The sequence below is a fragment of the Phalacrocorax aristotelis genome, chromosome W (assembly GCF_949628215.1).
Source record: "Phalacrocorax aristotelis chromosome W, bGulAri2.1, whole genome shotgun sequence".
Classification (NCBI taxonomy): Eukaryota; Metazoa; Chordata; class Aves; order Suliformes; family Phalacrocoracidae; genus Phalacrocorax; species Phalacrocorax aristotelis.
In genome coordinates, this window is record NC_134310.1 from 20,538,347 (window position 1) to 20,565,121 (window position 26,775).

Below are 26,775 nucleotides of genomic sequence, written 5' to 3' on the forward strand. Positions count from 1 at the left end.
GTTCTAAATGAGTTGATGTCCGCTTCCAATATTTCGTCTTGTGTATGGGGGCAACTGATACTGGTACGGGTTTATTTTCTGAGCTAGCTCCGGTACTTGTTGTGGGGGTTTGAGTGGCTGCAGTGCCTGTCCTCAGGGCTGGAGTGTCTACAGTGCCAGTCACTTTGCATTTCAATCCAGAGACATTCTCTTCCCCCTGGGGGCACTGAATATTGTTGAGCAGGGCTCGGTATGCATGGGCCAGACCCCAGCATGTTGCAGTTATCTGTGTCTCTCTGGAGTTCCCAGCATAACAACATACTTTCTCCAAATATTCTACTAGTTTTTCAGTATTCTGCACTGTTTCAGGGGTGAAACTCCAAAACACTGGGGATGCCCACTGCCCTAGGTATTTGCCCATGCTATCCCACATGCCCTGCCACTCGTAACTATCAAGCCTCGGGGCAGATTTCTGGGTGATATTCTTAAATTGCTTAGTCAAAACCAAAACAACATGCCCCTCTGTGCTGGTTTTGGCTGAGAAGGGGTTAATTCTCCTCACTGCGGGGTTCGGCTACCTTTCCAGCTTCCCGCGCTCTGCCGCGTGGCGGGGGAGGGGCTGGGAGGGGCAGGGCCATGGTGGGGACGGCTGACCCCGACTGGCCAATGGCAGGTTCATTCCATACCATTTGACACCATGACCAATATATTGAGGGGGGGCAGTGGCAGCAGCAGCGGCAGCGCGGGGGCGGCGCGGTGTCGGGTCGGTGGGCGCGGTTCGTTTCGGCGGTTCGTTCCCCCTCCCCTCTCCCTTCCCCCCTTCCCCCGGGTCTTTGCACCTCTCGTTGTTCTCCTTTACATTGCATTTCTATTGTTGTTTCTTTTAATTTTAATTATTAAACTGTTCTTATCCCAACCCACGAGCGTTACCCTTCTGATTCTCTCCCCCATCTACCGGTGGGGGAGTGAGCGAGCGACTGTGTGGGGCTGAGCTGCCGCTAAACCACGACAGAGCTATAGAACTACAAGGGCAAACCTATCTTGTTTTTTATACTAATTTTTACTGCACACTTTAAGAAAACATAGTGCTTTACTGTATTTAGCTGAAGGATTAACTGCTTCTTTTCCTTGAGCTCCATCCAGCTGAGACTAGCTGCTGATTTAGGGAGCTTGGCAACATCCCAAATATAGGGGTCTGATACCTCCTTGGAGGGGAAATAACCATTTCAAATCCAGCCCACTCCTGGCTCCCAAGTGACTCTGCCCAGCCCCTGGCCAGGTGTGCTGCTTATACGTAGGGCAGGTGTGGAGGGGTTTGACCCTGGCTGGATGCCAGGTGCCCACCAAAGCTGTTCTATCACTCCCCTCCTCAGCTGGACAAGGGAGAGAAAATATAACAAAAGGCTTATGGGTCAAGATAAGGACAGGGAGAGATCATTCACCAAATACCATCATGGGCAAAGCAGACTTGGAGAAATTAATATAATTTATGGCCAATCAAATCAGAGTAGGGCAATGAGAAATAAAACCAAATCTTAAAAACACCTTCCCCCCACCCCTCCCTTCTTCCTGGGCTTAACTGCACTCCCAATTTTCTCTACCTCCTCCCCTTGAGCAGCACAGGGGGACAGGGAATGGGGGTTGTGGTCAGTTCATCACACACTGTCTTTGCCACTCCTTCCTCCTGAGGGGGAGGACTCCTCACACTCTTCCCCTGCTCCAGCATGGGGTCCCTCCCACAGGAAACAGTCCTCCACAAACTTCTCCAATGTGAGTCCTTCCCACAGAATGCAGTTCTTCACAAACTGCTTCAGCATGGGTCCTTTCATGGGGCGCGGTCTTTCAGGAACAGACTGCTCCAGTGTGGGTCCCCCACAGGGTCACAAGTCCTGCCAGCAAACCTGCTCCAGTGTGGTCTTCTCTCTCCATGGGTTCACAGGTCCTGACAGGAGCCTGCTCCAGTATGAGCTTCCCACGGGGTCACAGCCGCCTTTGCTTCAGCATGTGGTCCTCCACAGGCTGCAGAGTGGATATCTGCTGCACCATTAACCTCCATGGGCTGTGCACAGTGGGATGATTGTGGTGGCTGCCAGGAGAGCTGACTGATTATGCCAGGCTGCTCCCCTGCTCCAGCACCTCCAGTTTGATGCCAACACACTTCATGGCTGCCAGTGTGCAATGACTGACTGTTGTCATCCTCCTTGTTGACTGCATATGGATGCAGTGAAGGCGGCTCTCTTTGGGGCACTGGTAAGGCATCAGGCAGGAGCACTGGGTATGTGTCTCTGGGAATGAACGTATTGAAGTTTTAGCTGCAAATGTCATAACTAAAACCATATTTTATAGTTTGACAACATTTCAAAGTCCAACAGGGAAAAATGCTATTGCAGGTTCATGATACCTTAGTTACAGAGAGCCTATAGTGCATACACTAGATGGTAGGGTGATAGGAATAGAGACAAAAGCAGCTTTAAATATCAGGTTTTGTAGCAGTGGCCCATACAGAAGCAGAAATGAAGTATTTATTTTTTTATCCACTGGCTTTCCCTGACCTTTCCTCTAAACAAAAAGATATTATGTTGACTTTCTGTTCCCAATTATCCTTGCACACAATGTTGCTGTGAAATGGAGTCTTAAGGTCCATATTGTGTCAGATCCTATTTCCTCCATCCCAGGAGCAGACTGTGGAACAAGTCCATGCTTCTAAACGCTCCATCAGTATAGCATGAAACACAGAAAAGCCATGGCCAGGTTGGATATCTGTCTAAAGACCAAAGGCTGTCCCAGTGTGGTGGGTTGACCTTGGCTGGCCACCAGGTGCCACCAGGTGCCCACCAAGCCCTCCTCAGCAGGACAGGAAGGCAAAAATGCAATGAAAGGCTCATGGGTCAAGATAAGGACAGGGAGAGATCACTCACCGATTACCGTCACAGGCAAAACAGACTTGACTGGATGAAATTAATTTATTGCCAAACAAAATCAGAGTAGGATAATGAGAAATAAGAACAAATCTAAAAACACCTTCCCCCCCCTCCCTTCTTCCCAGGCTCAACTTCACTCCTGCCTCCTCTACCTCCTCCCCCAGAGCAGCACGGGGGGAAGGGAATGGGGGTTGCAGTCAGTTCATCACACCTTGTCTCTGCCACTCCTTCCTCCTGAGGGGGAGGACTCCTCACACTCTTCCCCTGCTCCAGCATGGGGTCCCTCCCATGGGAAACAGTCCTCCATGAACTTCTCCAACATGGGTCCTTCCCACGGGCTGTAGTTCTTCAGGAATGGACTGGTCCAGTGTGGGTCCCTGACAGGGCCACAGGTCCTGCCAGAAAAATCTGCTCCAGCGTGGGCTCTCCATGGGGTCAGCTTCCTTCAGAGCACATCCACCTGCTCCAGCATGGGGTCCTCCACAGGCTGCGGAGTGGATATCTGCTCCACCATAGACCTCGAGGGGCTGCAGAGGGACAGTCTGCCTCACCATGGTCTTCACCACAGGCTGCAGGGGAATCTCTGCTCTGGCACCTGGAGCACCTCCTCTCCCTCCTTCTTCACTGACCTTGGTGTCTGCAGAGTTGTTTCTCTCACTCCTCTCTCCGGCTGCTGTTGTGCAGCAGTTATTTCCCCCCCTTTTAAAATATGTTATCACAGAGGTGCTACCACTGTCACTGATTGGCTCAGCCTTGGCAAGCGGCGGGTCTGTCTTGGAGCCGGCTGGAACTAGCTGTGTCTGACATGAGAGCAGCTTCTGGCATCTTCTCACAGAAGCTACCCCTGCAGCCTCTCTGCTACCAAAACCTTGCCATGTAAACCCAATACATTCCATCCCTCACCTCTGTGAATCACATATTTAAGAATTATCATGAAAATACACATTCATCACACAATCTACAGTCTTCACGAACTTAACTTACATCAACAAATAGACTTCCCTATACCAAATTCAAAATAACATCATCACAACACTGACAAAAGTGGACAATTTACACACGCGCTACCACTCATCCCTTCACCACAATTATAACAAAAGAAATTCCCCACAATTATTCTGCTCTCCACTCTAGCAATGTCCAGTCCATGTTTTGCCCATTACCTCTCCCAATTACTATCTTTATCTCAAATTCCTCATGCCCCATGTTGGGCACCAAGGACTGTGGTGAGTTGACCTTGGCTGGGCACCAGGTGCCCACCAAGCCACTCTATCACTCTCCTCCAGCAGAAAGGGGTGGGGGGAGGGGCAGGTGGAGAAAATAAGATGGAAGAAACCTCATGGGTCAAGACAAAGGCAGTTTAATAAAAGCAAAAGCAAAGGCTGCGCGTGGAAGCAAAGGAAAGCAAAAGATTTATTCTCTACTTCCCGTCAGCAGGCAATGTCCATCCACCACTACCTGGGAAGTAGGGCCTCAATACACATAGCAGTTGCTCCAGAAGAGAAATGTTGTAACAATAAATTCCCCCCACTCCTCTTCCTTTCCCTTAGCTTTTATTGCTGAGCAGACATCGTATGGTATGGAATATCCCTTTTGTCAGTTTGGGTCAGCTGTCCTGGCTGTGTGCCCTCCAAAGATATTGCCCACCCCCAGCCTGCTGGTGACAGGGGAAATGTCGGAGAGACAGTGTTGATGTTGTGCTCAGCAATAGCCAAAACACTGGTGTGTTATCAACAACTATTTAGCTACCAATACAAAGCACAACACTATGAGGGCTGCTACGGGGAAAATTAACTCCATCTCAGCCAGACTCAATAGAGCCTCATTTTTTAATAATAATGATAGGCCTTGGGCTCCCCAGTCCTCTGAGTTGGAGGACCATGACTGCAGGAACAATGACTTTCCATTTGTGGAAACTTAAATTGTAAGGGACAAGTTGTATCAGCTGAATGTTCATAATGCCATGGGGCCTGATGGGATTCATCCCAGAATACTGAAGGAGCTAGTGGATCTTATGGCAGGACACCTCTCGATCATCTACCAAAGGTCTTGGGAGTCTGGGGAGGTCCCTGCTGACTGGAAGCTAGCAAATGTTATTCCAGTCTACAAAAAGAGCATGAGGGAAGACCCAGGAAACTACAGACATGTTAGTCTAACCTCAGTACCTGGAAAAATTATGGAGATCATATTGGCTACTACTGAAAGGCATTTAAAGGACAATGCAATCATCAGGCACAGTCAACATGGGCTCACAAAGGGAAAGTCCTGTTTAACTAATTTGATTTCCTTCTATGATAAGGTCACCCACCTAGTGGATGAGGGGAAGGCAATGGATGTAGGTTTTTTTGGATTTTAGTAAGGCTTTTGATACTGTCACTCACAGCATCTTTCTGGACAAGTTGTCCAACTGTGAGATGGGCACGTACATGGTGCGCTGGGTGAAGAACTGGCTGAATGGCAGGGCTCAAAGGGTTGTAGTGAATGGGACTGCATCCGGCTGGTGGACAGGCGCTAGCAGCGTTCCTCAGGGCTCAGTTCTAGGGCCAGTTCTGTTCAATATTTTTATCAGTGGTCTGGATGCAGGAGTTAAATGCTCCATTAGCACGTTTGCTGATTATACTAAGCAGGGAGGTGCTGTTGACTCTCTCGAGGGACAAGATGCCTTGCAGAAGGATCTAGAACAGAGCATTGGGGAATCACGAATGGGATGAAATTTAACAAGAACAAATGCCTGATTCTGTACCTGGGATGGAGTAACACCAGGCACAAGTAAAAATTGGGAGAGCAGCCCTGCAGAGAGGGATCTGGGGGTGCTGATTGACATCAGGCTCAATATGAGTCAGCAGCGTGCCCTGGCAGCCAAGAGGGCAAACCTCATTGTGGGGTGCATCAAACACAGTATAACCAGCCAGTCAAAAGAGGCACTTATACCGCTGTCTTTAGCATCGGTTCAGCCTCACCTTGAGCACTGTATGCAGTTCTGGGCCCCACAATTTAAGACGGCTGTTAAGGTCCTTGAATGCATCCAGGGGAGGGCAACAAAGGTGGTGAAAGGGCTGGAAGGCATGTCCTATGAGGAGAAGCTAAGGACTCTGGGTCTGTCTAGTTTGGAGAAAAGGAGGTTGAGGGGTGACCTCATTGCTCTTTGCAGCTTCCTGAGGAGAGGAAGTGGAGAGGGAGGTGCTGCTCTTTTCTCCCTGGTACCCAGTGACAGAATGTGTGGGAATGGTTCAAAAGTGTGCCAGGGGAGGTTTAGACCTGAGATTAGGAAACATTTCTTTACCGAGAGGGTGGTCAAACACTGGAACAGGCTTCCTAGACGGGTGGTTGATGCCCCTTAATGCCCTTAATAACATGCTTTAACTTTTGGTCAGCCCTGAATTGCTCAGGCAGTTGGACTAGATGATTGTTGTAGGTCCCTTCCAACTGAACTATTCTATTCTATTCTATTCTATTCTATTCTATTCTATTCTATTCTATTCTATTCTATTCTAATCTAATTTATTATTTATTTACTTTATCTCACATCTCACTTCAGGCATCATAAAGAATTTACAGTTATCTTGCTCTGGGACTACCACTGTAGGGGAATAGACAGGGATCGGCGACCGGAAGATCACGGGATGTGACAGAAAGATAGACTCCTCCCCATAGGAGTGGCAGGAACAGGAAGTGCAAGAGCTATATAAGCGTGTGACGCAGTTAAATAAATGGACATTTTGTATCCATCATATTGATGTCTGTGCATCACTGTCCCCAGGGTGGGTAGAGCCCTGTGTCCCGGAGATATGCGGCCCAAGATAAGTTCTCCCATAGAAGTGTACAGCAACAACCACAAATGAATGCTTTGCCTTGTCACTCTGGCTGTTGTGTTTCAGCCCCAGTCGGCAACTAAACACCACGCAGCCGCTCGCTCACTCCCCCCAACCCTGTGGGATGGAGGAGAGAATCGGAAGAGCAAAAGCAAAAAAAAACCTGGTGGGTTGAGATAAGAACAGTTTAATAATTACAATAAAATAATTATTATAATAGTGATTATGATAATAACAATAATGCTAAGATAATAAAAAGGGAAAAATAAAAAAAAGAAAAACGCAAACAATACAACCGCTCACCACCCGCCAACCGATGCTACTGGGCCCCGAGCCACGCTCGCTGCCTGCCTCCCCTGGCCAGCTCCTCCCAGTTAACATACTGGGCATGATGTTACATGATATGGAATATCCCTTTGGCCAGTTTGAATCTGCTCTCTTAGCTGTGCCCCCTCCCCTCCCGGCTTCTTGTGCACCTGGCAGAGCATGGGAAGCTAGAAAAGTCCTTGACTAGTACAAGCACTACCGAGCAACAACCAAAACATCGGTGTGTTATCAACATTGTTTTCATACTAAGTCCAAAGCCCAGCACTATGCCAGCTACAGTGAAGAAAATTAACTCTATCCCAGCTGAAACCATGAAAGTATCTAACTTTACATTTGGAAGTATAAAAGAATTAACATTGTTAGTTACATTTAGACTCTCAGTCCTGGAATTCCAAGTTAGCAAATTTCAGCCATAATGTCTGGGCTTAGATTTAGGCTGTGTCTAGCTATGAATCAGACAAGCTTTTGTGTTTTTGTTTTTTTTTTTAATAAAATAAAAGAAAACATTTCAACTACTGCTAAGTATGTATCCATCCACGTGTATGCACCTGCATAGAGATATATACACATATATACAGATATGACTGGGCAACATTTGCTTTTCTTTTGTTCAGTAATAAATCTTTTTGGCTTAATGTGCTTTAGAATAATCTTGAAAATGCATACATTACCCTGGGGAAGGATGTATGTTTAAAATGACAACCTGTCATTGCAAGGCAGGTTTGTAAGGTAGAGGCCATAGCATTTATTTGGCCAACTAACATAATGGGAAAAGCAGACAACATTTGAACACAGAATTCATGAAGATCTGACCTTTTTTCCCAAGCATAAAATTAGTCAAATGTATTTGAGAACATGACTGTCATGGACTGTTCCCGGATTGTTATCCGCAGCGAGACAGATTCTGTCTGTTAATGCGCTTCACTGATGAGATGCCAGGCGGTTAACATATACCACAATTTTATTATATTTTCTACTGTCCTTAAGCAAGTTATTTTAACCTATATTGTAACCTATATTGTAAGCCCAAGACATAAATTAGTAGAGCAAGATACATGGAACTGGGGGAAGGGGAATACGACCTGTGCAGTGTTCCAGTAGTCTGTGGCAAGGTCAAAAGTGGTGGGGGTCTCAGACCAGATGAGAGGCAGCTCCACCGAGTTACTCCCATTCGCTGATTTTATAGCTGGTGTGAGGCTCCTAGTCCCCACATATCTTTGTACCCAGTGTCTTAATCACCGCAACACACCCTGCTATGACTCTTGGAGCTGAACAGGGGCTGTTTGGGTAGATAAATGAAGGGCAAGGAGGGAGGAAGGCCTCATGGTTCAGCCAAAATGTTCACTCTTCTGTAATTTAAAGGAGCCACACAACTAAACCCTCAGCCACGAGTTGTGCTTGTGATTAGTGTTTAGTTGCAAGTGGGTGACAGCTTCTTGATTTAGTTTAAATACAACCCCCAGGGTGTTCTGTTATAAACTGTCTAGGCTCTTGACATAAGTTTAGGCCTAATTTTCTGGCAGCTGATAAGCAGTGTAGGGAGTGGCAGAGGCACATTATTGGAGTCTGCACGGTTGGGGCTGTGGGCTAAGCAAGGGGTGACCACCAAGTCTTCACCTAGCTCTGCCCCTCACCTCGGCCTCATCGTGGCACTCCCCTCTTCAGCAGACCGCTGACATTAGTCCGGTCCAAGGGTTGGGACCCCAAAATGACACTCAGGAAGATTAGAGATACAGTTATGTCTTTATACTTAGAGGCCTTTTATACAATCATAGCATCACAGAAATATGGCCGGGAGGAACCTCAGAAGATCATCCAGCCTATTTGCCTCCCCACTGTTGCGTTAATAGTAGGAGTCTGAGGAGTGGCTAGGGGGACACCCTACCGTTGAGTCACGAGGTTCAGACAGGAACCCCTTGCTTTCTAAACTCCTTCTCCGAGAGGAGCCTAGGTGCGGCTAAGTCCAGTCTTAGTCTCAGACTTGGTCAACGGTTTATCTTCCAAGGGTTGTGGAAGTAATCACTCATCAGAGTATTTGTTGTTAGTAACTAATTTGCAGCTGCCCAGGCCGGTCGTGTTCAGTGAGAACAATCACGGCTAGATTAATGAATAGTGTAATTTATTAAAGCAACAGATACACAAGTTCTTTGGATTACCAGTGATAGAATTGCTGGTTACAAGACACAAAAATACTAAGAAAATTATTAACACTGCTAGGATACAAGTGCATTAAGCAAATATGAAGCGACTCTAATGCATTGGAGATTTAAAGTGAAGGTATAGAGAGGTTTCTAAGTTTTCCGCGGAAATGCTTGGTATAACCAAGTGCTCAAATCTTACCCAAAGGCATCCCAATGGGGGGGGAAGAGAGGCTCAGCCAATCGGCTGAACCCAGAAGTCAGAGTGGTACGCGATGGTACCTTCCCTAACACCCTTTTTCTCTTAACCTCTTTTATACTATTTTTTATCTTTCAGGTGGAGCTTGAGTGACTCCAGTCATACATACCTTTATTAGGATTGGTGTAAAATTTCCTCACTTTACTTTTAAAGGTGTAGACTAGAAAAATTCAAAGCGCATGCCCAGTGAGGGGTGGTTGCACCTTAGAGGCAGGTAGCTTTTGGGATGGTGGTGTGTTTTGGTATTATGACGATATTATAATGAGCAAAGTTCCTGAAAAGGACAGCATTTTGTCAAAAGCATGGCGGACTGTTGGCCCAGGGTAGCAAATGTGCAGCATACCAGCTCCATGGTACCTCGAGTTCCCATTTATCACAGAGCCTGGCCGGGATGCCTCCACACTGCTCCACCCTCCAGACAGATCCTCTTAGAGTCAGTACGCCAAGTTCTTCTGGCATTGCCGACATCTAAGGTTACAAGCCTAGGGGACTTCCATGGAATGGTTTTCTCACCTGTCAGCTACACTGTACCCTGAAAGCTCATTCCATGCTGTACCTTTTCTAAAAACATAAGTTCAATTTCTAAGTCACCTCCAGCGATTAGTCCACATAATTAGTCCACATTAGTCCACCCCGTGACTATAGTCACTCAAGCTTCACAAGATTTGGGATGCATTGGGTGTGTCACATGCGTTCTTGTGGTGAGGATTATCGAGGACATATATATCTTGTGGGGACATTTGGCGAGACAAACGTTTCATCATAATCCAAAGTTTAACATACAAAGTAATTGTTAAAATACAACACGATATGGTAAGTATTAGTAAAACCACGACAGGGCGAAGCATCTTGTTGAAGATTCCTGTTGCAGTCGGTGACCATCCAAGGTAAAGTGTCCCACCAGTGGTGTTCTCCATCCTTCTTCACTCTTTCTAAGACACGGTGTATCTCCTCTGCATCGTGATGGACAGTAATTAAAGTTCCTTTTCCGTTGTTCCGAATTCTTTGCAGCAAGATGGTGAGTGCTAGGGCCTGGATGCAGGGTATCTGCTACCATCTGCTGTCACACCAGGGCCGCGGGCCTAGTCTAGGGTGTGGGGTGGCCCTACGCCCTGCTGTGGCTGGGCTTGGTGCTGGGACGGCACTCCGGGACTGGGACCTGAGCCTGAGGGCTTAGCGGTGGGCACCGCTCCTGGCCCAGGCTGGGACGCAGGGGTGTCCCGTCCTGGGCGGGGAGGCTGTGGTGGGGTGTGGGACTGTGTTGCTGCCGGGGTCTCCTTCATGCTTGCTGTGGGCCTGGCCAGGCCGGTGCTCTCCCCAGGGATGAGGCAGCCTTTCAGATAACATAGCAAGATGGGGTTTGGTCACCAAAGCCTTTTGTGGTGAGTGTGCAGCTGGTCTGCGCAAAATAAAAACCTTTCCTCAGGAAAAAGCAGTTTACTGTTTATCACTGATGAATTTGGGGGAGTCTAATGATGACATTAGACTGAAATTGCTTGGTTATCAGTCTTGCATTTGCCACACACAAATCCTTTCAGCAGTGTTCAAGTTTTGTAGAAGCAATACAACTACTCTGTTTTGGAGCAAACCCCACCATAGTCACATCAGGGACTGTATGGCTGTACTGCACCCTGGTGATGGTGCTACGTAATATGACACCAAACCTATGCAAAACAAGTGCCACTGAGGTCATTTGGTGCTCATACCCACCTTCCTCTGTATTGCCTAGCCAGCCCTGATTTTGGTCTCCTTGTCCCTGAGCTGGACTTATCTGTAAGGTCGCTCTGCTTTAGTTGTGGGAAGGGACTGGAAGTGGATGATTCCTCTCTTCCCCAGAAAAGTGCCAGAGCAGAGCAAGGAGGTCAGGAAGGTCTATGGGCCTTGGATGGGATCAGCTTGAGGCAGAGGGGCTTGTACCCCAGAGGGATGGAAGAAAAAAATGGATGGGCATATCCAGTGTTGCATTTTGCTTCAGTTTTTCAACCCCAACCAGATCAGACAGGCTGCAGAACATGGTGTTAGGGGATACAGAAAGGTACCTGCCTCCACAGTATTCAATAAACTCTGATCTAGATGCTTAATAGGGTCACAGTGTTGTCACAACAACAAGTTTCTCCTATCACTGGATCTGGCTGGACCAAAAGTACTGTGCAGAAGCTGCGATGAGACTCAGGCTGCAGTGACAGACTGCTGTTTCCTACATCAAAAAGACAGTCCTGAAATCCAGGTGTGACACCTTCTAAATAATTTTAACTACTTCCTGTGCATCAAAGCAGAAGGGTGAATTAGCCAGTGCTGAATTTAGGCTGGTGCCATTCAGCAGTTGCTAGTACATGAGTCTGTGAGCTTTGAGCAGGCTAGAGTTCACTATTGGCAGTGAACTCTATCCTCACCCACAACCTGCATGGGGGCTAATGCGTGCTCTGCCCATTCGATACCCTAGTAGTATCCAGTGTTCCTGAATACCAAAGACAATTGCATAATGATATTAAAAAAAACTTTCTTTCTTAACAGGCTTGAAGATATGTAAATGAACAAGATTATTTTTATCCCACAAAGGACAAGAATAATTCCTGTGGCAGCATATCCTTGCAGGCAGTGAAACCAACATACTTCCTTTGGAGGCTGTTGCCATGGCATCTGTCCAATGTCTTCACAGCATCTTTCAGATTTCTGAGATCTAACGAGAAAGAAAGAGGAAAGGAGGCACTAGTTAAAAGACACACAGCAAGGTTGCTGGGAGAAATATGACCCACTCCAGTCTGTAGGATGTATTCATACTTTGAATTGGGATTTTTTTTTTTCTGTATGGCATTTCATCCATAGGATACTGAGTTTTCTCTTTTGATTTTTGGTAAGGGTGACAGAATTGCTATAAAAATATTTTCATTAAGTCAGTCAGAGCACAATTCATTTTACCTAACTTCAGCCATCCTAAGGGGGCTTGTCTAGGCTCCTGTTAGAATTAATGGAAGGAGAAGGGTTCCTCCCAAGGATGATTTATCCAGCCTACTTTAGACACCTAACTTAAGATGGGTTGATTTACCCTTTGGAACCATTTATATCTCTCCTCTAACTACAGCAGGACCATGGATGGACTAAATGCCTAGATTTTCAGGTGAGGTAAAATGAATATGAGCAAAGACCTCTGCCTTAGGTGTTATTCCAGGGATAGAAATTGCCAATCAAAATGAAAGAGCTGAGTGAACAGCCTGGGCCACACATTTGTGTGTCTGGAAACAACACGGCTAAAGTCAAAATGACTTTTTGCCCCATCCCTCAACCTTAGCAGAAGTCAAAGGCCTCCCAGCACATAAATCAGCGCCAAAGGAATTCAGTGAAAGGTGACGCTCAGGAAACAAGTGAGGATAAATTAATACTGAGACAACCATACAAGGCTAGTTTTTCCAGGAGTGAAAATGCAGCAGTCGGACATGGCTTAATTGGTTTGGGGATTGTGCCACAGGATGATGTCTTCTTCTGGACAATGAACTCCATGTTACAGGGGTTCAACCATCCACACATTCATTGTGGAAGAGTTCCTCACAGTTTGCTAGCTTGTGGTAGGCCCAGACAGCTGCATTTTGGAATAACTGCATTTTTAGTCAGCTTCAGTAAACCAGAAGCAGAAGGAATGAGATCTAGCTTGCCAGATAAATACATACTTTTATCAATAGCTGTTAGACAAGGTTATATAATTCTACAATCAAGGTTAAATAAATGGGTTTTATCATCAATTTCTGACTTTGAGACAAGTACGTGTTGAACTGGTGATAAGATAAACACAAATTTCTTCAAGTTTTCTCTGTACATGTTATTTCCCCAAAATTAACTCTTCTAAGATAAAATTGCCTATAGATTGTGAGTCTACTGAAGATGCGTGGTAGGCTGGCATGTGAGAATTTAAATGGTGCATCTGAATAAAAAACGATTTTGCATTAATGATATCTATTGTGATGCTTTATACTACAGGCAGACTGTCACATGGAGTGTGGGGGGCTGGGGGGGACATGGACAAGCAGAGCATGCAGTAGGGCCTGCCTATTTTTTAAGGCAGTGTCCTGGTTTCGGCTGGGATAGAGTTAATTTTCTTCCTAGTAGCTGGTACAGTCCTGTGTTTTGGATTTAGTATGAGAATAATGTTGATAACACACTGATGTTTTAGTTGTTGCTTAGTAGTGCTTACACTAGTCAAGGACTGTTCAACTTATCATGCCCTGCCAGCGAGAAGCTGGGACGGGGAACAGCCAACACAGCTGACCCAAACTGGCCAAAGGGATATTCCATATCATGTAACATCATGCCCAGTATGTAAACTGGGAGGAGCTGGCCAGGGGAGGGAGGCAGCAATCGCGGCTTGGGGACCGGCAGCATCGGTTGGTAGGTGGTGAGCGGTTGCATCGTTTGTGTGTTTGGTTTTTTCCCTTTTCCTTATCATTATTGTTATTATTATCATAATCATTATTATTACCATTATTGTTTTATTGTAATTATTAAACTGTTCTTATCTCAACCCACCAGTTTGGTTTTTTTTGCTTTTGCTCTTCCAATTCTCTCCCCCATCCCACAAGGGTGGGGGGAATGAGTGAGTGGCTGTATGGTGTTTAGTTAGCCAACTGGGGCTGAACCACAACAATCACTTATTTTGTATATTCTTTTACCAGTATTATTATTATCCCTTCCTTTTCTATCCTATTAAACTATTGTTATCTCAACCCATGATTTTTTATTTTCCCCAATTCTCTCCCCCATCCCACTGCAGGGGTGGGGGGGTGGGGAAAGTGAGCAAATGGCTGTGTGGTGTTTAGCTGCTTGCCGGGTTAAACCACAACAGGCAGTTCACTTTGAAAGTATGTGTTACAGCCAGGAGTACCCTGTCCCTGAATTTCAGTCATGAAAATAGTTTTCACTGAACATGGAAATAGGGCCAGGACTTGACTCTGCAGCCTGAAGTGGAGCTGTAGTTACCTGTGAATAGCAGCATGGGCGCTATAGCAGAGAAGACACATTAGAGTTAAAAATTACGTGTCAGTAGGGCAATGTAGTGATTCAGGGAATAAAGAGTTAAACGTTACTAATGCAATCTAGTGTAGCTCAACAAATGTTGGGGCCCGGAGCCAAAACTTAGCCAGAATAATGAGGTAGCCTTGGGCTGTAAGATAACAGGAACAGCCTGCATGATGACTGAAACTTGTGGCTTTGGGGGAGTCAGAGGGGCTTCAGGACAAGAAGCGCCTAAACAAAGTTATAAGGACACTGCAGAACTACCAAACTCCTGCCTGGAAACCACCTCATGACCCCTGAGGTTCCACTCAGAAGCACCCAGGACAAACACGCAACAGCCTCACGACTGCCACTCTTGTAAGGGGCCTCAGGCAAGAATGCACTCAAGGACGTAATCTTCGCAAGCCTGATGGGGAACGCCCTGGAGGGATGCAAACAACCTAGCAGCAGGTGCCAGTCCAAAACAAGGCAAAAGGACCTAAAGACACCTCCATCTAGAGAAGAGTCAGAACACCAGTTGAAGCCAACACACCTTGCAATACACTGTGACAACATTACTCGATGGGCCAACTCATGACCATATGTGGAAAAAGGGACTTAAAACGAATGGGTAATTAAGATGCAAGTATTATAATTAGTTCCAGGAAATCTAATGCAGATGTACGTAACTGAGCAATATAAGCTTTGTCCATCATGACTTGCGGTGTGCAAGTTAGGAGCAATCCCCCTTGCACCCAGTGCTGCAATAAACATACCTGCTTTATAACTCTCCGTGAGTTGTAGAGTTTGTTTCCGTGCCTCAGTAGGTGTTTATTTTCTTGACCAGATTGAGACATATTTACATATAGATACCCCTTAGTCATTATTCTCAGGACCAGTCGCACCATGGCGTAAGACAAATTGCAACGCCCTAACGAGCACCAGTTTTGAGGTGGTGTCACCGGGGACAACCAGGCATCTGGGGCCCGGGTCTCACACGGGACACCAGGGCTTTCAGGGACCCCGGTCTGTCCCAGCAGGCCGAGCCCGGCGGGGAAAGGCCACCACACGGAGAGGACTCCTGACCATAACCTGGGGTGAGGCCAAGGCAAGGAGAGCACTCACCCTCCGCTGCGCCATGCCTCCCCAGCCAGCCCAACGGACCGGATCCCTCCACCTCGCCCAACCGGACACTCCCGGCGTGCACCAGGAAGCGTTTGCCGGGCCGTAGCGGAAATGGGGCGGGTCCTAGCCTCTTAAGTGCTGGCGCCCGGAGAAGATGGTGAGTGTTGGGGCCTGGATGCGGAGTATCCGTTACCATCTGCTGTTGCGCTGGGACCGCGGGCCTAGGCTAGGGTGTGGGGCGGCCCTACGCCCTGCTGTGGCCGGGCTTGGCGGCGGGACAGCGCTCCGGGACCTAAGCCTGAGGGCCTAGCGGTGGGTTCCCCTCCTGGCCCAGGCTGGGACGCGGGGGCGTCCCGTCCTTGGGGGAGAGGCTGCAGTGGGGTGTGGTACCGTGTTGCTGCCGGGGTCTCCTTCGGGGTCTCCTTCGGGGTCTCCTTCGGGGTCTCCTTCGGGGTCTCCTTCGGGGTCTCCTTCGGGGTCTCCTTCGGGGTCTCCTTCGGGGTCTCCTTCGTGCTTGCTGTGGGCCTGGCCAGGCCGGTGCTCTCCCCGGGGATGAGGCAGCCTTTCAGATAACGTAGCAAGATGGGGTTTGGTCGCCAAAGCCTTTTGTGGTGAGTGTGCGGCTGGTCTGCGCAAAATAAAAACCTTTCCTCAGGAAAAAGCAGTTTACTGTTTATCACTGATGAATTTGGGGGAGATGGGAAGGGAGTTGGAGATAAAGCCACCGAGTGGTTGGTTGTTTTATTTCAGCACTGGATGGGTGGGTAGGAATGGCAAAGAAAGGTGTAAGGAAATGATTTCTAAAAATGGAGAATACCTATAAATGAAACTGAGTTGGTATTTCAGAGTTCAGTGTGCCTCTGACATCTTTATTGGACTTTGTGAATTTGTGTATGTCTTTTAGAGGAGCTTATTATGCTTTGAGTTACGTGAATTGCAAGTGCTACTGATGTTTATGATGTGCAATGTCTTAAAATGTTTTTCAGACGAAGGGTACGTCGTCATTTGGTAAGCGACGAAATAAGACGCACACCTTGTGTCGTCGATGTGGGTCCAAGGCATACCATCTGCAGAAATCTACCTGTGGGAAATGTGGTTACCCTGCTAAACGTAAAAGAAAGTGTAAGTAACAGACTTGAGTTAAAAAACTTGTGTTTCTTTGTCATCTTCAGTAGTCTGGCTTTTTTTCCAACCAAGGAAGAATACTGTGTCATCTTGTAGTGTTTGAAACTCTTTTTTTAGATTAACATTGATTTAGCTATATTTCAGCAAACATGTGCCATATTACTGCATAGAAATTTACTTAAATTATAATTTTTTTCTTTTGCTTTTGTCAGATTGAATAGTTCTGCTATTCAAATGTACTGTGCAATTAATTATTTGGTGCAGATGAGTAACAGTAACTTCTGTGTTACTGTGTTGTAGGTTCCTTCCAAATGAAAATATTCTATTCTAAAATAATTTTCTCTCTGGCTTCATGGTTGTTGCTGGGTGCGATTTGTAATGTTATGTGAAAAATACCAGCTTCTACCTTTCCAAGAGCATCTCCTAACCCTCAGCACTTCCAGCCCACTGAGGGTAGCCCTTGCAGCCCCAGTGGGAACCCAAACGGGAGATGCCTGGCTTCTCCCAGGCTTGTAGAAACAACCCACAGCTGTAAGCTGCAAGTCAATGTGTACAGTAATATAATGCAGATGGCTAAAAGCTTCGAGCTGTGAAACTACTTTTACAATTTCTTAACAGGAAAACAAGGTGTAACTAAAAAAGTTTATAAACCTTATAATTATTCTAAGGGCACTTCACAGTCTACAGGTAGTTTGTGCCATTCACGATCAGAGAACAAGCTAGCAGACAAGCACCACAGTTAGCATTAATAGAAGTGTTAGATGGTGAGTGGCACTGGTAGACTGCAAACCAAAGTCAGGGCTTGAGGACAGCATGAGTACATCCATATAGAATCCTTAGATCAGGGTTTATGTGACCTTAACTCAGTTTCCTGAACCTGATGGGCCACAGCAGCAAAGAGCACAGCTTGGGCTAACTCACATTTCAGCTAAGCTGCATGCAAGTGCTAATGTGCCCCAGGAGGCTGTCAGCTCATCGGCAAGCTGATCAGAAGAATGAAGTGTCTAGACCAGGACAACGAAGCTGGTACTCATGTAACTGAAATGACTAGAGAAAGTAGCTTCTCCAAAGTGTGGCAACTTACCTTGTGACACTGCAGGACTGCTCTCCATATATATTCTACGGACAAAGCTTGTGATGAACTGAGGAATATCTTCAGCGCAGACTCACTCTCTTCTGCCCCAGCTGGAAATCAGCACTTGCAACCGTACATCCTTCCCTTATATCATAGGATATGTTAGGGCATCTGAACAGCAGGCAATACCCTAGTGCTGACGTTCCACTTTGTGTTCACTTTCTGTCCTCACAGTCAGCTACTCACATGATTTCCTCATGGCCTTTTAAAAGTATGAGAATGCAAATAAGTCTGCTTAGAGAAACAAGCACTTGGAAATTTAGTCAGCAACATGGCAAGTGATGGCTCATGCAAACAAGGGTGCCTTCTAGGACAGTGCTTCACATGGAAAAGCATCAGCACCAAAAGATGTTCTTCCTCTGGACTGCGGTCCTGCAGGCTTTCACACCCATATGATGCTGTGCCTTACCAAGTCTCTGGTCTCAAGCAGTGGTGCAGTTTTTCCCAAAGGCCAAAATACTATCACTGGAATCAAATTGGGAGCAACCCAGAGAGGTCAGTGTATAGATGCATGCCATTTTACAGCACTCAGACTTTGGGAGTGTCTATGCACATATCCATGGCCTCAATTTCAATATTTCTACAAGAAAAATTTCTCCAGAAAAACATAACATCCCTTCCTCTCTGATGCAATGTGTTTATAAAAGATCATTTTTCAAATAATGAGGAAATGTTATGTCAAAGGGAGCTGTGAAATCCAATGAGTATTCTGCTGGGTTTCACAAGGTCATACCTCATCTATCAGGCTAGATTGGGAGGAAAATACACTTTACACTTAATTCAATAATTCAGTGAGGTGTTTTTCCTCCTCTTTAAACTTTTATCACCCTATATGCCCCCCATGAGAAGGGATATTGAAACAAAAAAAAAAATGAAGGTACCTTTAAGCACAAAAGGCCATCTGAATAGCTTCAATACTGAGCTGTTTTGACATATCTTGTAGCGATAAGAAAAGTGAACCATAAAGTATCTTATTTACTCTGTCCATCACCAAGCTACCTGATGACAAGGGTGGCACTGCTCCTGGCATGGCATAGCAGTGTTAGCCAGGCACCCATCACTTGTGCTCTGCTTCACTGGGAAAATTGCACTACCTCCTCCCTGGCTGCCACCACTGATCTGAAGGAGGTGTGGGATTGAAGAGCAGAAGCAAAGGCTTTGGGAGGAGGGGTTGTATCAGCACAGAGTATGCTGTGAAACAGCAGAACCTGTGCAGAAAAAACAATTTCTGTTGAAGGATTACATTAGCAGATTCAGATTTTATGCTGCAGGATTTGAAAGCACTGAGTTACAGCTGCCATCTCCAGCTGCTTTGTCAAATGAACAGTCAAGCATTTTCTCTCCTATACAGAGTTTGCTGCTCTTTGATGTTAATTAACAAGCTGGAAGTACTTGATGCACTGGTAGTAGCCTATTGAAAAACAGCCCCACAAGTTGCACATATTTACTTAACCAGAGTTGTTGTTCTGCAAGTCGGTGTCCTGGTTTCAGCTGGGATAAAGTTTTCTTCATAGTAGCTGGCATGGGGCTATGTTTTGGATTTGTGCTAAAAACAGTGTTGATAACGTGGAGATGTTTTAGCTGTTGCTAAGTAGTGCTTACATTAGTCAAGGACTTTTCCAGCTTCCCATGCTCTGCCAGGTGCACAAGAAGCTGGGAGGGGACACAGCCAGGACAGCTGACCCCAACTGACCAAAGGGATATTCCATACCATATGACATCATGTTCGGTATATAAAGCTGGGGGAAGAAGAAGGAAGAGGGGTGAGGGGGTGCTTTGGCCTCAGGACTTCATCATGGCAGGAGGTTGGCACCAAGGTTGCTCTGGGGCAGCAGCAATCATAACCAGCCACTGCTTCTGTAAACACATGTTTAGGCAGCTTTGTTCTAGATCAGGCACAGTTCAGGGTGTTTAGCTCTAAAAAGCACATTCATTGCTTGCATGGCCAGGAAGGCCCAGCATGAGCCTGTACCCCTTCATTTGCACCCCCATGATAACTGGGCAGGCTGGAGCCATAGAGGGAATCTCTGGCTCAGCATCTTCCTTCATTTCCATGCTTTCAGGCTACTGTTTTGTCACTTCTTCATCCCACAGATTAGCCAGAAATGAAATTAAGACCTTTCAGCTTTAGAGGCCACAGTGGATTTTGTCCCTGTTAACACCCAGCAACTGCTCTGACAGACTGAAGCACAACCATGAGATTACCTGAGCACAGATGCATTTCCCCCAGAGCAGCAAAAGCACTCCTTCTGCCAGGGGCTGAAATGCTTAAGAGAGTTTTATCTGCCACATAGTAGAAAAAAAAAAATCTGGGAAAACTAAAAACCCACTCATGGGAGACAGTCCTCCATGAACAACTTCTACGTGGGTCATTTCCATGGGGTGCAGTCCTTCAGGAACAGACTGCTCCAGTGTGGGTCCCCCACAGCATCACAAGTCCTGCCAGCAAACCTGCTCCAGTATGGGCTCCTCTTTCCATGGGGTCACAGGTCCTGCCAGGATCCTGCTCCAGTGCAAGCTTCCCACATGGTCACAGCCTCCTTCAGGCACATCCACCTGCTCCATTGTGGGGTCCTCCATGGGCTGCAGGTGGATATCTGCTCCACTGTTAACCTCCATGGGCTGCAGGGGGACAGCCTGCCTCACCATGGTCTTCACCATGGACTGCAGGGGGATCCCTGCTCTGGAGCTCCTCCTCCTCCTCCCTCTTCACTGACCTTGGTGCCTGCACATTTGTTTCTCTCACATACTCTCACTCTTCTCTCTGGCTGCAATTGCACTGTTTTTTTTTGTTCCCCCTTTTTAAATATGTTATCACAGAGGTGCTACCACTGTTGCTGATTTGCTCAGCCTTGGCCAGCAGCGGGTCTGTCTTGGAGCTGGCTGGCATTGGCTCTATTAGACATAGGGGTAACTTCTAGCATCCTCTCACAGAAGCCACCCCTGTAGCCCCTCTGCTACCAAAATGTTGCCATGCAAACCCAATACACCATCACAGTCAGCCTTGCCCTTTATTGGACTGGGACTAGTGGCAGTTTTCCTGGGGCAGAAGCATCCCACTGACTCTGCATATGTGGTGCTGTGGTACTCCCTTTCCTGCAATACAGCCGTAGCGATCTTTCGCATTATGAACCTTAGCCAGCACTATTGTGCTGGGCTTGAGTGTGGTGTAATTTAAAAGGTATATGCATGTTTTATATATATTAAATACATGTATTTAAAAGATATTAGGTCTGGCTATATCGATTGCATCAACTTCTCCTTTTGTTCCTTCATTTGTCTGTGTAGACATGAATCCCAGCATGTGCTGGGGAAACCCAAGGGCTTTTTAGAGGGTTCATACTATAGGAGATGCACATGATGTGGATTTACCAGTGCAAAGCCAGTCTGCAAGGCTTTGTTCATCAGCTCACAGTGAAAGCAATTCCTGTACCACGGCTAGTGATGGGTGAGGGCAGAAGAGACTTTTTTTGGCTTAACTTCTGTTGCTCAGAGACAGCGTGGTTATGCTTGGCTCCTGTGGCACATGTCCATCTGCACTAGGGAGCTGTGGCACTTGGCTGTATACAGCTATTTTGCAGTCAGGCATAGACCATTGCTTTGGGTTTTCCTCCTCTCAGATATTTCAAGTCAGTAAAGTTCAGACCAAGAGAGAGGTATGGGTTAATGCCAGTTTGTCATTCATCAAAGCCCTTTTGGCCAATGCTTTGTCCCCAGCCTGGAACATTTATGGGGAGGGAGCCACGGGAGTGATCACCTTGCTGGGAACTGCACTGCTTGCTGCCAGAAATGGACCCAGGGGATGGGTTTGAGAGCAGAAATATTCTCCATGCCTTTCCCTGTGTGTGTGTCTGCCTGACTGCATTGGTGCCTGGCTTTCTGTCTGATACAGCATGAGAAAAGAAACAAGAGTGGCATAGCTCACTTTATTTAGGAAAGTTTATGTATCATGTTAATGCCAAGGACACAAATGAACAAAGCCTAGGAAGGAAAAAGGATTTTCTTCACTGGTGTGTACATTTTTCACATCATAAAAGCCCTGTGCTACATAAAAGCGCAGTCCTACAAGCACTGATATGTGTGAGTTGCTTTATACCCCCCAAACAGGCTTTTTGAGGGCCTTAAATTTAAAGCAATTAAGATACGGAATTGCACAATCATTAGCAAAATTCCTGCAGCTTTACTGCAGGCAAACTTCACCACTAGGGAGCACCAACAGACAAAGCTTTTAGAGCTTTTCTGTATTTAAATCAAACTACAAATATAAAATATGGAATGCATTTAACACTAACACAATAAATATTTTTTTAAAACTGCCCACTGAGAAACTAGATGAATCAGGAGTATTGGGGCAACAGATTTTAATTTGGTCACTAGTCACGGTCTGTAAATTGATACCAGTCAAGAACTCCAGAGAGACACTGATAACTGCAACATGCTGGGGCCTGGCCCATGCGTACCGAGCCCTGCTCAACAGTATTCAGTGCTCCCAAGGGGAAGAGAATGTCTCTGGATTGAAAGGCAAAGTGACAGGCACTGTGGTCACTCCAACCCCGATAACAGCCACTGCATCCACTCAAATCCCCAGGACAAGCACAGTGGCTACTCAAATCCCCACAACAGACACTGCAGCTGAACCAGAGAATCAACCCATGCCAATATCAGTCGCCCCCATACACAAGAAGAAATACTGGAAACGGACGTCAACTCATTTAGAAAGGGATGATGAAGCAGCAGGGCCATCATGAGGAGAGGAGGAAGAAGTCATAAATGAAACGGACACCACCCAATCCCTGTCCTTGAGTGAGTTGCGAGATATGTAAAAAGGTTTTGGCCATCGTCCAGGTGAGCAAATTGTCACCTGGCTGCTCCAATGCTGGGATAATGGGGCCAGTAGCCTGGAACTAGAGGGAAAAGAAGCCAAACAACTGGGATCCCTTTCTGGGGAAGGGGGTGTTGACAAAGCAATTGGGAAAAAAACACAAGCCCTCAGCCTCTGGAGGCGACCCCTGTCTGGTGTGAGAGAAAGGTATCCCTTCAAGGAAGATGTTATATATCACCCAGGAAAATGGACAGCCATGGAGAGAGGCATCCAGTATCTAAGGGAATTAGCTGTGCTTGAGGTGATTTATGGTGACCTGGACAATCAACAGTCATCCAAAGATCCAGATGAAGCCGAGTGCACATGACCCATGTGGCGGAAGTTTGTACGGAGCGCACCATCTTCACATGCAAACTCATTTTCAGAAATGTCCTGGAGAGGGGACGAGGCACCAACGGTGGTGGAGGTGATTGATAGACTCCGGGATTACGGAGCAAATATCTCTTCCTCGCTCATCTCTGCTGTGGAGAAATTGTCCCGAGAGGTCCAGGAACTCAAAGAAGATATGTCCTACTCCCCACCTCTATGGAGTAGTGTCTCAGCTGTTAGGAATAAGCGTCCTTTGGCTCAAAGGAGGGGTTCCACACCACGGGCCACCCTATGGTTCTACCTGCGTGACCACGGAGAGGACATGAAGTGGGATGGCAAGCCTACCTCCACCCTAGAGGCATGGGTACGTGAGCTGCAAGGAAGAACAATCACTCAGGGAGGTTCTTCCAGGAAATCTGCTGCTCTGGTTTCCAGTGAACAGGTCCCCAGACAGAGGAGTAGAAGTGCTGATTTTATTTCTGAGCTTAATAGGGAGACTCTTGATTCACATTTACAGGAAGTGAGTAGCAAATACTATGATCAGGACTAGAGGGGCCCTGCCTCCAGCCAGGTGGAGGAAAGGGGTAACCGGGCTTACTGGACTGTGTGGATTTGATGGCCTGGCACATCCGACCCACAGGAGTATAAAGCTTTAGTGGACACTGGTGCACAGTGCACCCTCATGATATTTACAGACCATACGGTCTGTAAATTGATACCAGTCAAGAGCTCTGCTGATTCATCTCTGCAACTCGTGGCTTATTTTTTCTGAGTTTCTGTATGATTGGTATCTTTTTCATGATTTTAAAAAAGACAAATACCAGGCACCAAAGGAGTCTTTCTCTACCAGATATGAACCTGCTAGGTCAAATCTGAAGTACATTACAGAGCCAAGAGAACAATCAGACTGTTTTTCACTCTGCAATTAATTATTTGGTGCAGATGAGTGACAGTAACTTCCGTGTTCTAGATAACTGGAGTGCAAAGGCTAAAAGACGCAACACCACTGGTACTGGACGCATGAGGCACCTGAAAAGGGTCTACCGTCGATTCAGGTATGACATTTTATTACAAACTAATGTAACGTGAAATCTTGCATGGATTTACCTGAATTATAAAATTTGTAATTCAAAGTTAACACTCTTGTTTAGTACACTTAACGTGGTATGGTCTTTCTTTTTAAATATATTGTGGAAAGAAATTGTGTCTTCTATCTTCAAAGGAATATGCTGCCAATTATAAAAAGCTCGCTCATTGTTAATACGTAGGTTGTATAGCATGTTCTGATGTTTCTGTTAAGTATAGATAGTACAGAAGACAGAGGGTATTGTAATAAAATGCCCACCTTTGAAAAGGTATGCTTTGTATAGCATTGCCTCTATTTGTGAGTCAGTGAAATTACTGGTTGCACTGAAGTTTTTGTAAGAGAATTCCTGAAATGCGTTCCAATCCCCTCTTGCCCACAAAAAAAGTTCAGGATTGAAATACTTCAGTAGTTACTCTCTAATTTGGAGTTCAGTTAGCAGTAACTGACATCAGATTCTGAGTTACAGGTTTCTAAAGTGTGTTATAAAGCTTTGAGTTGTACTTATGAGGTACTGTACCATTAAACTCATTAAGAATTTCTTTTGTATGGCCTCCATGTTCTAAAACGGAGCTCTGTAACTTCTAGCCTAATACACCAGAAAGCTGGATGAAAAATACCAAGCAGTTCAAAAGTCTCTTCCTAAAAATGTAGATTGGATTTAATAGTGAAAATCAGGAGTCTTCTAGGTCCTGGACCTAGGTGTAGGCGAGGGATCCATTCATCTGGGGATTTTTTTGGTGAGTGCAGTCTTTTCCCAGCAGCACCAGAAAATACCTTACGATGCGCAACTGCAGCCTGATTTCCACCGAGTGTTGCTGAAGTAGAAATGTCATATCCAAAAGCAAGCTTGGGGCTGACTCTTCTTTTTGTCACGCCTGTCTTAATCTCTGGTTGGAGACATAGAGGTTTTCTCTAAGAAATTGACTTGCACTTCAGTACTAACAAATGTGAAATCTTTTGCTGAGTTGCTTAGTAGGAACATAAAGTAAGGAGTGCATTGACTGGATGTGCTGTATCTGATTCAGTCTTTCAGTGTTTACTCAGTTACTGAAATCTTCCTGTTTGAAGAAGTCAAATTTACTTCAGCAGAAGAGAGAGAAAACCATACTGCTTATTCCAAACAGCTTGTCAGTGATGTTTCTTATTTAAAATGTCTGAGTGTATGAACTCCATAGTGATTTCAGTGCATTACTGAGAGAAGCTGGAAAAAGCTGGTGAACTTGATCTAAAACATTACTTGTTAGAAAATAACCTGGAGCAGAAACCACCCTTTCAAAAAGTGGTAACCATATTTCTACTTGTAGGAATGGATTCCGTGAAGGAACCACACCGAAGCCCAAGAGAGCAGCTGTTGCAGCCTCCAGTTCATCATAAACACTCATCTATTTGTTAAAATAAATGGTCTTATCCAGAAAATGTCACCTTTTATACATGTTTTACTTCAGTGAAACACAGGATTCCTGAAAATACATATATTTACACACACATTCTCGATGGTATGTACTGAAGCAATTCGTTTAAAATAATCCTTTAATTGACTTTTCATTTGATAGCACCTCCACCTTGAAAAGGACCATTATCTCTGTGCTGAACTTAAGAAGAGGCTTGTATGTGTTACTGTTGCATTAATAGTAGGAGTCTGAGGAGTGGCTGGGGGAGACCCTACCGTTGAGTCACGAGGTTCAAACAGGAACCCCTTGCTTTCTAAACTCCTTCTCCGAGAGGAGTCTAGGTGTGGCTAAGTCCAGTCTTAGCCTCAGACTTGGTCAATGGTTTATCTTCTAAGGGTTGTGGAAGTAACCACTCATCAGAGTATTTGTTGTTATTAACTAATTTGGCAGATGCCCAGGCCGGTCGCGTTCAATGGGAACGATCATGGCTAGATTAATGAATAGTGCAATTTATTAAAGCAACAGATACACAGGTTCTTTGGCTGGTTACAAGCTACACATAAATACCAAAGTTATGAGTACACTGCTAGGCTACAAGTATGCTAAACGAATATGAGGTGACTCTATGCATTGGAGATTTATGCAGCAATTCCAATGCCTTAGAGGTTTATGCAAAACAAATATGAAGTGACTCTAATATGTCAGAGATTTAAAGTGACTCTATAGACGTTTCTAACCTTACCCAAAGGTGTCCCAACAGGGCGGGAAGAGAGGCTCAGCCAATCGGCTGAACCCAGAAGTCAGAGTGGTACGCGATGGTACCTTCCCTAACACCCTTTTTCTCTTAACCTCTTTTATACTATTTTTTATCTTTCAGGTGGAGCTTGAGTGACTCCAGTCATACATACCTTTATTAGGATTGGTGTAAAATTTCCTCACTTTACTTTTAAAGGTGTAGACTAGAAAAATTCAAAGCGCATGCCCAGTGAGGGGTGGTTGCACCTTAGAGGCAGGTAGCTTTTGGGATGGTGGTGTGTTTTGGTATTATGACGATATTATAATGAGCAAAGTTCCTGAAAAGGACAGCATTTTGTCAAAAGCATGGCGGACTGTTGGCCCAGGGTAGCAAATGTGCAGCATACCAGCTCCATGGTACCTCGAGTTCCCATTTATCACAGAGCCTGGCCGGGATGCCTCCACACTGCTCCACCCTCCAGACAGATCCTCTTAGAGTCAGTACGCCAAGTTCTTCTGGCATTGCCGACATCTAAGGTTACTAAGGAACTTCCGTGGAATGGATTC

General features: G+C 45.9%; 1 protein-coding gene, 2 long non-coding RNA genes and 1 other non-coding gene across 4 annotated transcripts in view; 2 read left to right on the forward strand and 2 right to left on the reverse strand.

The window, feature by feature from the left end:
- Positions 1-26,775, reverse strand: part of LOC142049655 (uncharacterized) — a 923,484-nt gene that overhangs the window by 223,551 nt on the left and 673,158 nt on the right. The window lies entirely within an intron of this gene.
- On the reverse strand, positions 6,884-15,406 carry LOC142049651 (uncharacterized). The gene is made up of 2 exons (XR_012657809.1): positions 15,196-15,406; positions 6,884-12,116 (listed from the first exon to the last, which is right to left on the reverse strand). It is a non-coding gene; the product is annotated as an uncharacterized LOC142049651 (long non-coding RNA).
- On the forward strand, positions 15,581-25,498 carry LOC142049650 (large ribosomal subunit protein eL37). The gene is made up of 4 exons (XM_075077580.1): positions 15,581-15,701; positions 16,531-16,666; positions 23,966-24,050; positions 25,387-25,498. The coding sequence occupies exons 1-4, from the start codon at positions 15,699-15,701 to the stop codon at positions 25,454-25,456; spliced, it is 294 nt and encodes a 97-aa protein (XP_074933681.1). The 5' UTR covers positions 15,581-15,698; the 3' UTR covers positions 25,457-25,498.
- LOC142049920 (small nucleolar RNA SNORD72) lies at positions 25,205-25,285 on the forward strand. Its single transcript, XR_012657861.1, has one exon. It is a non-coding gene; the product is annotated as a small nucleolar RNA SNORD72 (small nucleolar RNA).

Bases quoted from the DNA above. Each gene is read 5' to 3' on its own strand.
- LOC142049650 (XM_075077580.1), top strand. The intron at 16,667-23,965 runs GTAAGTAACAGA...TCCGTGTTCTAG, and splicing joins TGCTAAACGTAAAAGAAAGT to ATAACTGGAGTGCAAAGGCT. The intron at 24,051-25,386 runs GTATGACATTTT...TTCTACTTGTAG, and splicing joins AGGGTCTACCGTCGATTCAG to GAATGGATTCCGTGAAGGAA.